A 17,764-nucleotide genomic window follows, 5' to 3' on the forward strand; every position below is an offset into this window, starting at 1 on the left:
CCACTTCCTGTATCAGCATCTGTCTAGCTCTTCCCACTTCCCGCATCATCATCTGTCTAGTTCCTCCCACTCCCTGTATCATCATCTGTCTAGTTCCTCCCACTTCCTGTATCAGCATCTGTCTAGCTCCTCCCACTTCCCGCATCATCTGTCTAGCTCCTCCCACTCCTTGTATCATCATCTGTCTAGTATCTCCCACTTCCTGTATCAGCATCTGTCTAGCTCCTCCCACTTCCCGCATCATCATCTGTCTAGTGCCACCCACTCCCTGTATCATCATCTGTCTAGTTCCTCCCACTCCCTGTATAATCATCTGTCTAGTGCCACCCACTCCCTGTATCATCATCTGTCTAGATCCACCCTCTCCCCGTATCATCATCTGTCTAGTGCCACCCACTCCCTGTATCATCATCTGTCTAGTTCCTCCCACTCCCCATATCATCATCTGTCTAGCTCCACCCACTCCCTGTATCATCATCTGTCTAGCTCCACCCACTGCCTGTATCATCATCTGTCTAGCTCCACCCACTGCCTGTATCATCATCTGTCTAGCTTGGCCCACTTCCTGTATCATCATCTGTTAAGCTCCACCCACTCCTTGTATCATCAAGTCTAGCTCCACCCACTCCCTGTATCATCATCTGTCTAGCTCCACCCACTGCCTGTATCATCATCTGTCTAGTGCCACCCACTCCCTGTATCATCATCTGTCTAGCTCCACCCACTGCCTGTATCATCATCTGTCTAGTGCCACTCACTCCCTGTATCATCATCTGTCTAGTTCCTCCCACTCCCCATATCATCATCTGTCTAGCTCCACCCACTCCCTGTATCATCATCTGTCTAGCTCCACCCACTGCCTGTATCATCATCTGTCTAGCTCCACCCACTGCCTGTATCATCATCTGTCTAGCTCGGCCCACTTCCTGTATCATCATCTGTCTAGTGCCACCCACTCCTTGTATTATCATCCGTCTAGTTCCTCCCACTCCCCATATCATCATCTGTCTAGCTCCACCCACTGCCTGTATTATCATCTGTCTAGCTCGGCCCACTTCCTGTATCATCATCTGTTTAGCTCCACCCACTCCTTGTATCACCATCTGTCTAGCTCCACCCACTGCCTGTATCATCATCTGTCTAGCTCCACTCACTGCCTGTATCATCATCTGTCTAGCTCCACCCACTTCTATGTCTCAACATCTGCTTGGCTCCACCTACCTGTATAACCATCTGCTCAGCTTCACCCACCTGTATAACCATATCCTTGGCTCCACCCACATGTGTTACCATCCACTTGGCTCCACCCACTTGTATAACCATCCACTTGGCTCCACCACCTGTATAACCATATCCTTGGCTCCACCTCCCTGTATAACCATATCCTTGGCTCCACCCACCTGTATAACCATCTACTTGGCTCCACCCACCTGTATAACCATCTGCTTGGCCTTATGGAATGAATCCTTCTTTTCCTGCTGTTCTCTCCGCTTCTTCTCCAAATCACGCTCTCTCTTTTCCCGGTTTTCCTTCACCTGACAATCAACACTGCACTCTGGTTAAAAGTCACTAAATTCTGCATTTACAACAGTCCCGAATTGTGAGGCAACCGAAGACCAAGATTTTTGATGAGGTTATAACATAACTTCATTTGTTCTTCAATATTTTTTACATTTGTATACTTACCCTGCATTACTCCTTAATGTATTTACTGCTGTCATTTGACAGAGAGACGAACTGTGTGAGATCCATCTGCTGAAAAAAAGTTGTTATAACCAGTATAGGCAGCACCCTCGCACAGTCGGCGCGTGACCCGGAAGTTATGACGTCACATCAAAACACATAACTGCTTGAAAAATAACATCTGAAACTTCGTGGGGAGGTAGCATAGCGAAAGGCCTTCATTCAGATGTGATCCATATGAAACAAGTGATGACCGGAACACCTAGGACCATTTCTGTCGAAGGAAATGCAATCGAGGCAAAAAGGGGGGGTACCCGATATAGGTGACAGCAATGGAATGAGGCAGATCACCAAAAACTAGAACTGACCTAAGAGGGAATGCGAACGCAGTAGAGGTGGGGTGATAGACACCAGTGAGGTCTACGGGCCCCGCTCAGGGTAACTGAGAATCAGTGGCATCGGGGATAGGTGACCGCCCAGAGCCACAGGGAAATAGTATTCTGGCTGACCTACGACTGCGACGAAGGGGAGACCGGCAGAAAATGGTGTTTCCTAGACTTGCGGCAGGCTTAAGATCGTCATAGGAAAACCTTCAGTGCCATAACTGGGCATAATAAAAGCTCCCCATCATCGTCTGCACCCACAATGGACGAGAGAGGGGGATGGTGAATGATCTATCAGGCTGTCCTGGGAGTTAATTCTTTGCCATGAAGTCCCAGCACATCCCCAGATGAATGGCGCCCTGAGTACCGATTACAAACCGGACACGGGAAAGGTCGAGGGCGTGGAGCTCACTGACCCGAGTGGCAGTAGCCAAGGCCAGTAGAAACACCATCTTCTTTGTTAGGTCGAAGAAGGAAGACGAGTGGAGTGGTTCTAAGAAGCTGTCCGAAGAGGCTGTAAGACCACATTCAGATCCCACACAGGCTGTCTGAACTTGGCTTTCTGGTCTTCAAGATGGAACGAGCACAGCAAGGCCTGGAGTTCGGGAATTTTTCGTCATTCTCCAATCATCCGGGATGGGAAGAATGGAGTTGATGGCGACCAAGTATGTGGAGATGGAGCCTTTCAACCGACGTGTGCTGCGCAAGTAAAGAAGGAACTCTGCAAGGAACTGCGGTGACGCTGTCATCGGATCCTGGTGTTTGTCTGAGCAGAATGCCTGGAACGAGCACCATTTATCATCATACAGTCCCCGTGTAGATTGACCATGGGCTAATGCAATAGCCTTAGCTGCTCTAACTGAATAGCCCTTGGCTCCTAGGGCTTTCTGCACATGTGCAGACGAAACCAAGGCAACAGACTGTGTGGGTGGAACAGAAGGTTGGGCCACGCCGGGAGTTCCGGGGGGTTGTCTCTGGCGATGTTTCGGAGGTCGAAAAACCAACTTCTGGCCGGCCACAAAGGTGCGAACAAAATCTGTGTCAGGTTCCGAGTGGCCTGGATCTTTTGAAGAACCCTGGGAAGGAGAACCGGGGACGGAAAAGCGTACATGTTTAATCCTTCCCAGGGAACACTGAAGGCGTCAACTGACACAGCAACCGGATCCAGCACCGGTAAAATATAAGTCGACAGCTGGCAGTTCTAAGATGTGGCAAACAGATGAATGTTTGGGGTGTCGATCGCTTGACAAAGTCTGGCGAAGTGCTCTGGGTGGAGCTTCCTTTCGGTGGGAGATACCTTGTTCGGCCTGGACAGAGCATCTGCCAGAACATTCTTGCAACCTGGAATGTGTTGAACAAGGAATTGCAGGTCTAATCTGTCTACCAGGTCGAAGAATCGGAAGGTCTGGTTTAGAGAGTGGAGAGTACCCTGATTCCTCAGACACCACACCGCGGTGATGTTGTCCATGGAGATGGTCAACTGGGTGTGACGGAGAGTGCTCTGCCAGTGGGAGATGACCAGGATAAGAGCTTCTAATTCGAAGTTGTTGCTGTCCTAGTGGAGTCCATCTCCGGATGACAGCCCTGCAACCGTTTGAGTGTCAAAGTGAGCCCCCCAACCCTGATTGGATGCGTCGACAGGTGCAGTGTAGGCTGTAGCACGGTCAAGGAGATGCCGCCGTCTACCACCGGAGAAATGGGTGTAGGTGAACCAGGAGGTCGATGAGAATCTCCGGATCCTGGCACCAAATGAAGGCGGCGAGAAACTGTTGAATGGGACGGATTTGAAGGCGACCCCTGGCAGTCAGGTCTTGAGTCGAGGTGAGAAGGCCCAGGAGAGCAGGGCTGAGGTGGGCGAGGATTTTCAACCACCTGTCTCTGGGAACTTGAAGGACGTCCTGCTTCGTGAGAAACAGGCCACCGATGAACTGCAGACAAAGGGATGGGGTCAGCTCCCACTTTGCCGATTGATGATCCACCCCAACTGATGGAAGATTCGCAGGGTAAAATCCCTGTGGTGAAGTAGCAACTCCGAGGCCCGGTTGTTGAGAAGACAGTAGGGATGTAGGGATTGATGTTGACGTTCCTCAGGTGTAGATAGGCAGCCACAGGCTTGGTGATCCATGTGAAAAGCCACGGGGCCGTGGAAATTCCAAATGGTAATGGGTACCATTGAAAAAAACCTGAGGAATCGCCGGTCTTTGGGGTGGACAGGCACATGAAGATAGGCGTCCTGGATGTCGAGGCTGATCAGGGAATCGCATGCTTTGATTCTTGTCCTGAGCAGCCTCAACGTGGTCATCTGGAAGTAAGGAGGACTTACAGGTTAACACAGGTTGAAAATCGAGAGGTAGTGAATCATGCAAATTTTGGTGGTGCTCTTCTTGGAAACCAAAAATATCGGGGAGTAAAGTCATAGAGGTTGTGCACAACACGGCCTCTGAATCGGGTTGTGCAAAACCTCTATGGCCTCCTTCCGATGCAAGGTGTCGACACTGTCGCGAAGGAGATGATATTGGTGTGGTGAATATGCCGTCAGAGTGGACGTCAGAGGAGGATGTAGTGCCAATGGGAGCTGGTACCCCTGACGGAGGACGTTTGTCACGAACAGGTCCTCTAGTATCGTCCAATTTCTCCAAAACTGCCCCAGTCTCCCACCCATAGATGTGTCGGTGACCGGACAAATGGGGGTGGGAGGTCCCAGTCGTTGAAGTCCAATGGGTCAACGCTTGGATTTCGAATCGCCACCCTTGCTGGAATGACGATCAGATTGGGGATGGTAGGAACCACAGGACTTTCCACGACCATGCCCTAGGCCATGAAAGGGTGAGGTGTTTTTGGGAGCATCCTTGAGGGAGGAGCGGCAAGGTTTGTAATTGCCTCTGACTTGGCCGCTGACTGGTGGGTAACAGGGATCTGAGAGTCATTTCGTCCCTTGCAAAACTGGAGACACTAGCGTGGGTAGTGGTGATGGCGCCATTAAAGAGGGTACGTCCCGACCAGGTTTGACGTAGTAAAGATCGCTTGAACTCGGAATCCCATTCCGTGAGTGCCAAGTACCCTAAAAGTCTAGTAGCGGTTATCTCCGCCAGAGCGGTCCTCAGTTGATTTTGAGTTGAAAGGTCATGACGGTCAGTAAGTGGTCGATCCTATTACGATTGGACTCAGGGAGATCTTGGCCTATTGCTCTGGCGGAGGAGGCGAGAGTAGAGAGTGGTTTCAAAGAACGACGGAGTGGTGGGAATGGTGGCACGAGGTCGGGTTTGACCAGATAAAAATATTTGGTCGACATCGGTGCCCGGGGAGGGAGCGACAGAGGACAAATAGTCAGCCAGCCAATCAGCTACCTGGGACGTATGTCTCAATCTCGGGAGATCTCGGGAGATCATAATCAAGTCAAAAAGATCCCTCCGATGAAGAGGAACAACACCCATGTCTATGTACGGGTGAGCTACTTCTAGAACGATGGCAGAATCGAGAGGACTTGGAAGAGTGGCGCTGAGGCATTTGACGAATGAGGCCGGATGAAGAGTCAGTAATCAGGGCCGTTAGTGGCACCAGCATCGCAGGAGGCACCGCCGACGCTGCTGAGGCTGGAGTTGCTTGAGTAAACAGCAACTGCAGGAACGCTTGCATCCAGGTTGGATCCATGAAGGAAGACGGGAGCACATGTTGGGTTAAGTGTCCATAAATAATAGGCACCACAGATGTCCAATGCGCCAGAGGCGCCGCAGAAGTCCAAGGCGCCAGACGGCAAGGGAGGTGTAAAAGACATCAGTCATCTATCATGATGAAAGAGGCAGACTCTAAGTTGTAAGCTGTGTCTGGGCGTCGACGCACACATTGAGTGAGGCGTTTCATGGATACTCATAGATAAGGAACAAGGGACTGCAATATTGGCATTGCGCTGTGAGGGTACAAGGCATAGTACAGTCAAAGTAGCAGGGGTGGGGGTTTAGACTAGATTTGTTCCGACGGCAGTTAGAGCAGCGAGATATAAAGTCAATATGACGTACAAACACACATCCGGAAGCATAATGTAACTCAAAAATGTTTCATGTTATAAAAGTTTATAAGAGCAAACAATTACACTAAAAGGTAGGAAAAAAACAATGCCTTAAACATGCCAAAATAACAACTAAATTTAGTGTAATACCCAAGCCAAATAACAAATTCAAAACACAAAACACAAAGCACAAAACACGAAAGTACGTGGACATGTGGTGAATTGCACAAATGGAGGGAAAAAACAAAATGGCCGGAAACAACAATACACCTGTAAAGTACTGTGACTAAAGCCACAAATGAGCGATAAACATTACCAATTATGTATGGGAGGAACCCAAAGGTAACAAACCATAAACAATAAACAATATAGCAGCCTTCTGTTGTAGAAACAAAGCAAAGTTTGTAAAATAATGCTTTAATTTCAACAATGACTAAGTATACGTATGTCCGTGGAGGTTGACAAAGCAGTTATGTGTTTTGATGGTGACGTCATAACATCCGAGTCATGTGCCGACTGTGCAAGGGTGCCGCCTATACTGGTTGGCACACATTTTCTTCAGCAGCTGGATCTTACACAGTTCGTCTCTGTCAAGAGACAGCAGTAAATGCATTAAAGGGTAAATGCATATAAATGGTTATATTGTGTTGTGGCCGTAGGTATTGTTGTGGGCAGTGATGGTAAGAGGTTACATTGTTATGTGGCCATAGCTATTGTTGTGGGCATTGATGGTCGGAGGTTATATTGTCATGTGGCCGTAGGTATTGTTGTGGGCACTGATGGTCAGAGGTTATATTGTTATGTGGCCGTAGGTATTGTTGTGGGCAGTGATGGTAAGAGGTTATATTGTTATGTGGCCGTAGGTATTGTTGTGGGCAGTGATGGTCGGAGGTTATATTGTTATGTGGCCGTAGGTATTGTTGTGGGCAGTGATGGTCGGAGGTTATATTGTTATGTGGCCGTAGGTATTGTTGTGGGCAGTGATGGTCAGAGGTTATATTGTTATGTGGCCGTAGGTATTGTTGTGGGCAGTGATGGTTAGAGGTTATATTGTTATGTGGCCGTAGGTATTGTTGTGGGCAGTGATGGTTAGAGGTTATATTGTTATGTGGCCATAGGTATTGTTGTGGGCAGTGATGGTTAGAGGTTATATTGTTATGTGGCCGCAGGTTTTGTTGTGGACAGTGATAGTGAGAGGTTATATTGTCATGTGGCCGTAGGTATTGTTGTGGGCAGTGATGGTTAGAGGTTATATTGTCATGTAGCCGTAGGTATTGTTGTGGGCATTGATGGTAAGAGGTTATATTGTTATGTGGCTGCAGGTATTGTTGTGGGCAGTGATGGTTAGAGGTTATATTGTTATGTGGCTGCAGGTTTTGTTGTGGGCAGTGATGGTTAGAGGTTATATTGTTATGTGGCCGTAGGTATTGTTGTGGGCACTGATGGTAAGAGGTTATATTGTCATGTGGCCGTAGGTATTGTTGTGGGCAGTGATGGTTAGAGGTTATATTGTTATGTGGCTGCAGGTATTGTTGTGGGCACTGATGGTAAGAGGTTATATTGTTATGTGGCTGCAGGTATTGTTGTGGGCACTGATGGTAAGAGGTTATATTGTTATGTGGCCGTAGGTATTGTTGTGGGCAGTGATGGTCAGAGGTTATATTGTCATGTGGCCGTAGGTATTGTTGTTGGCACTGATGGTAAGAGGTTATATTGTCATGTAGCCGTAGGTATTGTTGTGGGCAGTGATGGTTAGAGGTTATATTGTTATGTGGCTGCAGGTATTGTTGTGGGCACTGATGGTAAGAGGTTATTTTGTTATGTGGCCGTAGGTATTGTTGTGGGCATTGATGGTTAGAGGTTATATTGTTATGTGGCTGCAGGTATTGTTGTGGGCAGTGATGGTCAGTGGCAACAAATGAAGTGCTTGTACAATATGGATTGTGGCAGAGCCTGGATTGTTACTGGTACACTTTGGTGAGGTGGAATACCCAAACACTACAGTCAATACCATCAATTCAAAACTAGAAAGAGGATTTTGTCTTTCTGCCACACCTGTTTGTGTCGGAGTTCCATCTTTATCCGAGGATCGTGCTTCTTCCTCTGCTCCTCCTCCCCAAGGCCAAGGTCGTTGAGGAACTCCTCCCTCACCACCGGCTTCTGCATCATGTTGCTCAGTATCATCCCAACAGCATCCTCGTCATCAGAGTAGTTTAGGGTGGAGTAGGGGTCTATAACCATAGCACAAATATGCATCACTCTGTGACATGATAGCAGTGAGGACTGTGCTATTTAACACCGCAAGTTAAACGCAAATAATGGGTTCTGATGCATTTTATCCAACTGCCATGTAGGTAACTAGTAAGCACCAAACTCACTGACTATCAACCATCCCATTTAATTGTAGTTGTTCTAAACACATCACCAGTAATATACTTGTAGAAATAATTTGGACACCAAAAAGATTGTAATTATATCATTTTACTGCAATGCATTTTTTGGAGTAGTGAAGTCAGAATTCTGATAACGTACAAGATTCTTGGTTGTTTCCTAGTACATTAGTTTTGATGTTTCAAATATTTGTTATCTACGTTTATTACTTGCCCATGAAGAGATCACTCGTTTAATAAACATACAGCTGTATTACACATTGTGTAATACCAAAGCATGTGCTTATGTCCTGCGGGAACAAGTTTCACAATAAATAATGAAAACTCTCAACATCGCTGGACTTTTTCAACGACATTGCGTGTAGAGATGACAGATCACTGAGAGGACCTTATACACACTAGATGACCCCATCAACCCTGTTGCGAGGCTGACGACACATGACAGACATTGTTCTGCCGGTGGACCTTGCAAAAATATTCCACAAATTATGTCGCCACAAGGCGATCTTAGCACAACGACACTCTATGTATATGAATGTTATGGATAACCTTGGGACTACAAAAGTTTCTGAGAAATGGACTCCTGAATTCTGAACATACTAAAGGTGGACCATTGTGTGGTATGAAAATGTATTTTTTTAGGGTACAAATATCATATATACGTATCCTGACTCCTACTAATGATTATATCTCTCTTTTCCGAATAGGTAGTGGAAACTTCCTGTGCTGTGTTCCCAGAGAACAGAGAAAACAGCTCACCCAAACACACCCTTACTCTGCGCATGCGCTCCAGAACCATGTGACCAAGCCCAGTAACTCATCGCTCTCTCTATTTTCCTACTTAATGGTCCATAACACATCAGTGGAAAGAGGGGAAGACCGGGAGGGTACTTATATGTATGAGTCAGGATAAGTATAAATGATATTTTTACTCTAAGAAATACATATTTTATATTTTCCTGACTCATACTTATGCTTGAATCTCACAGTAGGTGGTGGGTTCCACCTGTATGTGTGATTAACATCGGTCTGTTCTATAAAACCCCATGGGATCGTTGTTAATCTTCTGTGTTGTTTCTTTTATTGGGGTACCACCTTCCTTTTATGTGAGCAGCAACAATGTAAGTAAATCATATAGATTTGTGGATTTGTAGGGTTTCCAAGATTCTAGAATCTTGTTCCCTTAAACGATTAGGGTGTTAAGAGAAGAGCAATAATCTTAACACAATTGTTTCTCACTCATGTGCTGACTTACATATTAAAACAGGGGTTATGGACCCTCAGTCGTTGGTTATGGAACAGTAACCTGATGTCAACAAGTCTACTTGATATTGGGTGAGTGTGATCTTTTAGTGTCGTCTGGTAGGATTTGTGCCACAAACAATGGTCCGAATTGGTGAATACCAGCTAAGACTTCTGTGGCAGGTCTCTGAGCTAGTGATTGGCAAAAACTGTAGCTGATTTCCAGAAACAGCCTTCCATAACTGTGGTATGGAGAAGTGCCAAAGTAGAGGCTAAGGCTCTTACTTCGTGAGGGTTGGAGGCTGAAGGGGGGGTCCAATCCCGCTGCTCTGTATGCTCTGAGAATAACAGCTCTCATTCTGGATACTTCTGTGTGTGTATTCCTTAACAAAGGAATAACAGGTCTCTTTAAACCTTGTCTTCTAGATTAAACTTTTGTAGGTATATTCTTAAGGCTCTGACCGGGCAGAGGGATAAATCATCTGTATCATTTGCAACCAGGATGGAGGAAAGAGCCTGTCTAGTTGGCCTGGTAACTGGTTCTTTGCAATAAAGTCACATCTTAAGCCAAAGTACACTGATGTGTTGTTAGAACTGTCAAATGTAATGAGATTGAAGTCTATCGCATGGATCTAAAGACATTCTGGCAACCGTAGCTAATGCCAGAAGAAATAGGGTTTCCAAAGGCGTCCAAAGTCAGCCTGCTTGAGAGGTTCGTATGCATCACTTGTTAGGCGTTGTAGCACTATATTCAGGTCCCACGCTTGGGCTCTAAATATTTTCTGTTAGTGTTCAAGTCCGAAAGATCTGAGTAGAGCTTTTCAGTTCGGGAACTTTAGTAAGTTTTATCCTGTTAGCCATAGTCAGTTCAGAACTGATAGCAGCCAAATAAGTGCACGGTGTCAAACCTTTAAGATTCCTTGTACTTCTTAAGTGACATAGGCAATCTGCTACTTGTGGTATAGTAGCTTTAGCTGCAGAAAACCCTTGGATCACGCAAACTGGTCAAAACTTTTCCATTTATCGTCAAAGAGATTTCTTGTTGATCTACTAGGTGCTAAGGAGACTGACTTTGCTGCTCTAACAGAATATCCTCTTTTTACGAGACAGCTCTTGATAAGTTCCATACGTGATGTTCGTATAGATCTGGTTTTGGCCGGACCTGATTGGAGTGAGAATGTAGCAGTAGATTTGGCCAGATTGGAAGCTTTAGTATTGGATTCCCTGCTAGTTCGACAAGTTCTCGCCGGACAGTAAGGTGCTACCAAAAGTAGCTGTAGGATGCTCTTGTGTTGGATTTTTTTTGTATTATCCGTGGTATCAAAGCTGGTGGGGGTAACGCATATGCGTTTAGGCTCTCCCATGATATTGACAGAGCATCAATTGACCAGGCTAATGGGTCTGGAGCTGGTGATGCAAATGTTATCTGATTTTTTAATCTGGTTGCAAATAGGGCTATTAGAGGGCAACCTTTTTCTTTTATTACCAATTGGAATACTTCTGGGAGTAGCTTCAATTCTGTCAGTGATGGTTTGGCTGGTCTGGATAAGGCGTCTGCTAAGATATTTGTCGCTCTCGGTATATGTCTTGCCGTTATCGTTAAGTTCAGATTGTCTACCAGCTCGTAAAGTTGAAACGTCAACTTCAGAAGGGTCTCTGATTTCATCGTGCCTTAAAGATTTATATTGTATGCCACAGTTGAACAGTCTGTTCTGATCATCAGACGGTGGTTTCTTAACTGTGGGGCCCAGTGAAATATTGCATGGATTACTGCCTCGTATTCCAGATAATTGATGTGTTAGAACTTTTCTGCTTCTGACCATAGGCCTGCTGTTTACTTCTCTGTATTGCTGTTACATAGCCATTACAACTTGTTGTTTCATATTTGCTATAATATCTGTATTAATAGCTGGCATTGGCAATGTACCTTGTGTAAAAAAGGTAGGTTGCGCAAATGTATTAGGTAGTGTAAACGCTGGTGGCTGCACGAAGGCAGGAGCCTGCATGAATGCTGGCGTTGGTGTAAACAAAACAATCGTTAGATATGATGTATAGAATAGTGCAGAAGATAATCCTAGCAAAACATTTTGTTAAAAAAGGTTAATTTTGGATTATGGAGCACAGGAAAAAATTCCATCTACGCAGATAGCATGAAAATGAGAGAGTAATGAGTTATTGGTCTTGGTCACATGGTTCCGGTGCGCATGCGTGGAGCAAAGGTGCATTTGGGTGAGCTGTTTCCTCTGTTCTCTGGGAACACAACTCAGGAAGTTTTCACTACCTATTCGGAAAAGAGAGAGATAAGCAAAAGTATGAGTCAGGATAAGATCAAATTTAACAAGTATTTGTCACAGAGTGACGAAATATCCCCCGCCATATACACCATAGTACCAAATATGAAGACAATCCAGCGATTAGTTCTTGAGATATTGTGGCAACACCGTTTTCCAACTCCAAAAACAGATTTGCCTGCTGTGACCTTGAAAATGGGGTCAAGGTCACCAAATCTGACAGGTGTATGCGGTGTCTGTATATACACTATAGTTCCAAATATGAAGACAATCCAGCAATTAGTTCTTGAGATATCGCGGGAACACCGTTTTCCAACTCCAAAAGCAGATTTGCCTGCTGTGACCTTGAAAATGGGGTCAAGGTCACCAAAACCGACTGGTGTCTGCGGTGTCTGTATATACACCATAGTTCCAAATATGAAGACAATCGAGAGGTTTAGTTCTTGAGATATCGCGGCAACACCGTTTTCAAACTCTAAAAGCAGATTTGCCTGCTAGGACCTTGAAAATGGGATCAAGGTCACCAAAACCGACTGGTGTCTGCGGAGTCTGTATATACACTATAGTTCCAAATATGAAGACAATCCAGTGTTTAGTTCTTGAGATATCGCGGCAACACCGTTTTCCAACTCCAAAAGCAGATTTGCCTGCTGTGACCTTGAAAATGGGGTCAAGGTCACCAAAACCGACTGGTGTCTGCGGTGTCTGTATATACACCATAGTTCCAAATATGAAGACAATCCAGTGTTTAGTTCTTGAGATATCGCGGCAACACCGTTTTCCAACTCTAAAAGCAGATTTGTCTGCTGTGACCTTGAAAATGGGATCAAGGTCACCAAAACCGACTGGTGTCTGCGGAGTCTGTATATACACCATAGTTCCAAATATGAAGACAATCCAGTGTTTAGTTCTTGAGATATCGCGGCAACACCGTTTTCCAACTCTAAAAGCAGATTTGTCTGCTGTGACCTTGAAAATGGGATCAAGGTCACCAAAACCGACTGGTGTCTGCGGAGTCTGTATATACACCATAGTTCCAAATATGAAGACAATCCAGTGTTTAGTTCTTGAGATATCGCGGCAACAAACAGGTGGGACGTACGGACGTACGGACGGTCGTGAATACTATATCCCCCGCTTCGCGCTTTCGCGCGGCGGGGGATAATAAGTATCAACTTTTGACTTGTTTGAAGTATTATTCTCTTAAATTCAAATGGACTATGCTGTGGATTGTGTCAATGTCTGCCCTATTCATACATGACAGTGAAATTCTAAAAAGGTTATTAACAGCAAGTAATAAATAGAATACTAAACTCGCTGCCATGTTATGACTATTTTTGCTCGTCAAATTCCAGAACTCTTCATTCGTTTCCTAAAGCTGGTATGACACATGAGCTCATTTAGTATTCTATATATAGATACTGAGAGAATGCTCTAACTGAATACTTTCTACATCTCATTGAAACCAATGACAAATGTAATTTATTTTAACCATTTCCCAAAACTGCTATTCTTGATGATATATATACGTAACAACATACTTTTGTACAGAATAACATGTCTTACTTGAACAAACTGAATGAGGAAGATGCTATGTAAACATGGAGTCCACCTCACTGTTTCAGTGTGTTTATACTGGTATTCCAAAAGACAACTCAATGCAGAAAACAGGAAAACACTGCTGATGGTGCTCTTTTGTACCTCTATTTGGTATTTTGATCTTTGACCTTGGTGTGACATCCAGCTGCCAGTCATTGACACTGTTGTCAAGGAGATGATCCCATTCCCTCTTGACCTCTGCCTGCACTGCCCTCTGATGCCAAGGGTCATCTTCATCACCATCATCATCCACATGAAGTTTCTCTTGCATCCAGTTGCTAAGGAGGTCTTGAGCTAAAAACAAAGTTATGCACATGCAGAGTTTGAACCATGTAACTAGTCAGTTCTCACCAGGGATCCGGTGAATGAACATTTGTGTGTTGGTCACGCCCACCTCATATTTGACAGTTGCTGGTGGACGTTCATGTATGAATAAAAAAATAAAAGAATGAAGTCAAGGGTCACTTTCACAACATATATCATATTTTCTTGAGTACACTGCACACTTTTCCCCAAAAAACACACCACAATGAGTCTTTGTGTTTATTCCCCAACACAAACTAAAGACATTTTCATGAGCATATAACACCAGAAATACCATGTCATCAAATCTGTACTGAAAAACACAATTAATGCTGTTATTACGCTATCTGTGTTCATTGTATATACAGACTAATGTTTGTAATCTATTTTATTAAATTCATTCAAAATATCATTCAATATTGTTAACATTAATTTCGGAGAAATCATGAGTGAAGTGATCGTAGATTGCACAACTCCTATTATTTACAGCAACAACATGAACAATGGTCAGATTACCGATATTGACACCTTGACATGAACTAAAGCTGACAGAGAAAGGATACAATAATCATAAACGCCACACTTTGACACATTAAAATTCTTATTTGTCGTAGTTTGACTATCATATATGCCAACATAACGTTTTTGCAAGTCTGCGGGAAGTCTCCCCGGTGACATGTTAAATTGTTCCATGCATAAAAACTATCCGGCAATAGCAATCAGCTGTTCCAAAGTACTACTCTTATGGTTATTAATATTATAAATATATATGGTAAAAGCTGCAACTAAAATAACACAATACTGAAATATATCATGTCTGATAAAATAATAGTTTCAAATACATTTCTTCCTATCATTGCATCAAAAGTGTTTGAGTTAGTATTATTGTGTATGTATAAATCGAATCACCGGTAGATTGGAAGAAAATATGTGTACATGTGATTGCTATTTCCGGCTTAGACTACGAGAAAATACACACCTTAATTATAATTTCTGCATATAAAATAATGCCTAGCAGAACAGTAAATACAATTTAAATGGTTAATCATCATGTCTGCTGATATTTTATCTCAAATTTCACATTTTTATTGACCAATTTAAGTTTGTTAACACCTGAATTCCTTGAAGGGATAGGATGTAGTTTTTTACCATGGATTATAATATGATGTTGTTGATAGTACACGGTAGTCCATGCAAGTTGTGTATACACTAAGCAACAAGAAAAGCACTTGTCAGCCTGACTTGCTTCTCTTCATTTTATATCCTTTGTTATGATATTCAGTCTCAGGTTGTAATGTCCAGAAAGCATTTTCTCAAAAACATCCTCTTGGCAATTTTTAAAATATCTGGTTTGCACTTTTTCAAAGCAGACATTTTGCAGTCACAACCAGACATGTCCGGACACTATCTATCGCTTTGATCACATTTGAACAGAAAAGATTGTTTGGGCATCAAGGCAGACATGGATAGTGACAGGCAACCCCACCTTCTGACAGAGCTGAATCATGCTCTTGCACTTGTTGTCTTGTTTGCAGGGCTGCATACTTCCCTCTCTCCCTTCCAGAGTAATGGTTCAGCCCAAAGACAGCCTCTGTTGCTTTGTCTGAGGCTTGTTCCACTTTCTAAATGGAAGGTTGAAGTAATTTTATCACAAGTGTGTGAGTGAGCAGCTTTCAGCACCACCTTTAGAATTATTTCAGCCAGACCACCCTGAGGGAGCCAGGGAATAGCGTCACAAATTGTACCCATGTGAGACATCCATCCTGGGTCTTCAGCATAACAAGCCAACTCCTTAATGAACAGACTACCCCACCACCCCAAGTATCCGGAGCAGTGTACATGGTGTACAAATCAAGAATTAAATATTCGGAAAACTGCTGTAAAAACATGGTTAAAGTTAAATGTATATGCTGTGTTACTAAAAGTGATTACCATCAAAATGTTTTAATAGTTTTAGCACCAAATTAGGGTTGGTTGGAGTGTGTGAGTGAGTGAATATGGTTTTACGCCGCTTTTAGCATTATTCCAGCAATATCACAGCGGGGGACACCAGAAATGGGCTTCACACATTGTACCCAAGTCGGGCGTCTTCGGCGTGACGAGCGAGCGCTTTAACCACTAGGCTACCCGACCGCCCCAGGGTTGGTTGGATGATATTTTGCTCTCAGAATTATCAGTGTACAAGTAAGCCAATTGGTAACTTTAGCGTATGTACAAGTCATTGAACAATTGCACCTAGCATGCTTATATCTAATTGTCATCAACCAATTTGGGTATGGATCAATCGACCTACCTTTAGAACACTGTACCACAAACTTTTCAAACACGTGACAATACCCTATGACGTAGTTTGTGGTATTTTGTTGCCAGTCACACCGTCGAAATAATGCCCTGTGACGTCAGGGGTCATCAAGTGTGCATAAGTTCCTCCCAGTGATCTATCATCTCTACATGCAATGTTATTGAATACGTCCAGCGGTGTTGAGAGTTTTGAATATTTTTTTACTAAATATAGCCTGCGGCGGTGCATTTTATAGCAAGCGCTAGTTTACGAAAGCACTTTTATTTTTAGTTATTTTTTATTTCGTTTTTGTCGTAATTCAAGTGGCTAAAATGGTTATAAATGGAAACTAATATACATATATTATTTTTTCGGTTCATTAATTTTCATTATTATGAACATGAATGCAGTTTATTGGGGATATTATATTGGCGCTGAACACATCGAAATGTCGCCAGTGTTAGGGTAGGCTACCCTAAACTCTATCCTTAGCCCTTGGATCCCCTTTACGATCAATCACCCCTTTACGATCATTAGGGTTAGGTACCCATTTAGTGGCTATTGGATTACCCAAACTCTATCCTTGGCCGAGTGTGCCAAATGGCATTGGGATCATTCGTAAGTGTCCGTAGACTAAAGTCACGAGACACCATGCCTACCCATAACCTTCGTAAGTGTCCATCACCTATTCAACCCTTTTCGTTCAGTTCCGTAACGTCGTAGGCATAACTAGGTAAATTTACACCTTGTTTCGTGTCCGGCGGATTCTCACAAAAACTGGTTGCTTGTCTTTGAGATATGTGACCTACGGCAGATATTGTTGTTGTGGTACTGTATTCTAAAGGTGCTCCGGTCAATCAAATCTCCAAGGTACACCGGTATATTGTGGTGCAAATGTTCAGCAAAACGTATTGCGATATGTTTGTAAATGTAGCAATATATAGGGGAAAATATAAATAAGTATATGTGTTCCTTATCAATATGGAGATGAAAAATACTATCTTTCTGATACAATTTGCCTCTGACGATCTTTTTATCAATTAGTTCAAGAGTAGTAGGATACCGTTAGCTAACAGTGTGATTGTCCGATATGGATCTGTTACACGATTTAACAAACAAAAACAAGCCTTACTTTTATCCAATCCTGAATATCATCTTGGGTTTTGCAGTTCTGAAAAAGAAATGGTGAACGGATATATACAGATTTTATTTTTATTTGCAGTATCTCTACATCAAAATGTCGAAAATATCAACAAATGTTAGTCCATCGCAGTTTTCAAATAACGAAAACGATAAACAGCTGTTTAAGCAACGCTGATGTTGTGGTTCGGTTAGCAGGTGGTTAGACCATCAGTACAACTGTCAAAGTCACTAGCGAAAGGCCAAGTTGGCAAGTTTAACAATGAAATTTTGTGTGGCGACTGTAATCATGATGGCACCTGTGAGCGAGAATATACTCTTGAAGAGGACTTTGGGGGTTGCCTTTTCCATTTATAAAGACCAGATTTATGAATGTCATCATCCATCGCAGATATTTCAAAACGTTCCGTAGCAAGTAAGGCACTTGTTCATGCAAGCCGCCATGT

General features: G+C 43.7%; 1 protein-coding gene across 1 annotated transcript in view; it reads right to left on the minus strand.

Moving 5' to 3' along the window:
• LOC124121029 (coiled-coil domain-containing protein 191-like) overlaps positions 1-17,764 on the minus strand; it is a 40,353-nt gene extending 22,589 nt beyond the window's left edge. Inside the window, exons 1-6 of the mRNA XM_048398312.1 lie at positions 17,618-17,764; positions 17,311-17,349; positions 15,384-15,519; positions 13,697-13,888; positions 8,128-8,303; positions 1,431-1,535 (exon numbers count right to left, since the gene is read on the minus strand). Coding sequence (XP_048254269.1) covers positions 1,431-1,535; positions 8,128-8,303; positions 13,697-13,888; positions 15,384-15,519; positions 17,311-17,349; positions 17,618-17,704 — 735 coding nt within the window. The 5' untranslated portion in view covers positions 17,705-17,764. The remainder of the gene's footprint in view (positions 1-1,430; positions 1,536-8,127; positions 8,304-13,696; positions 13,889-15,383; positions 15,520-17,310; positions 17,350-17,617) is intronic.

The sequence above is a fragment of the Haliotis rufescens genome, unplaced genomic scaffold, assembly GCF_023055435.1.
Source record: "Haliotis rufescens isolate VD_foot unplaced genomic scaffold, xgHalRufe1.0.p SCAF_18, whole genome shotgun sequence".
Lineage (NCBI taxonomy): Eukaryota > Metazoa > Mollusca > Gastropoda > Lepetellida > Haliotidae > Haliotis > Haliotis rufescens.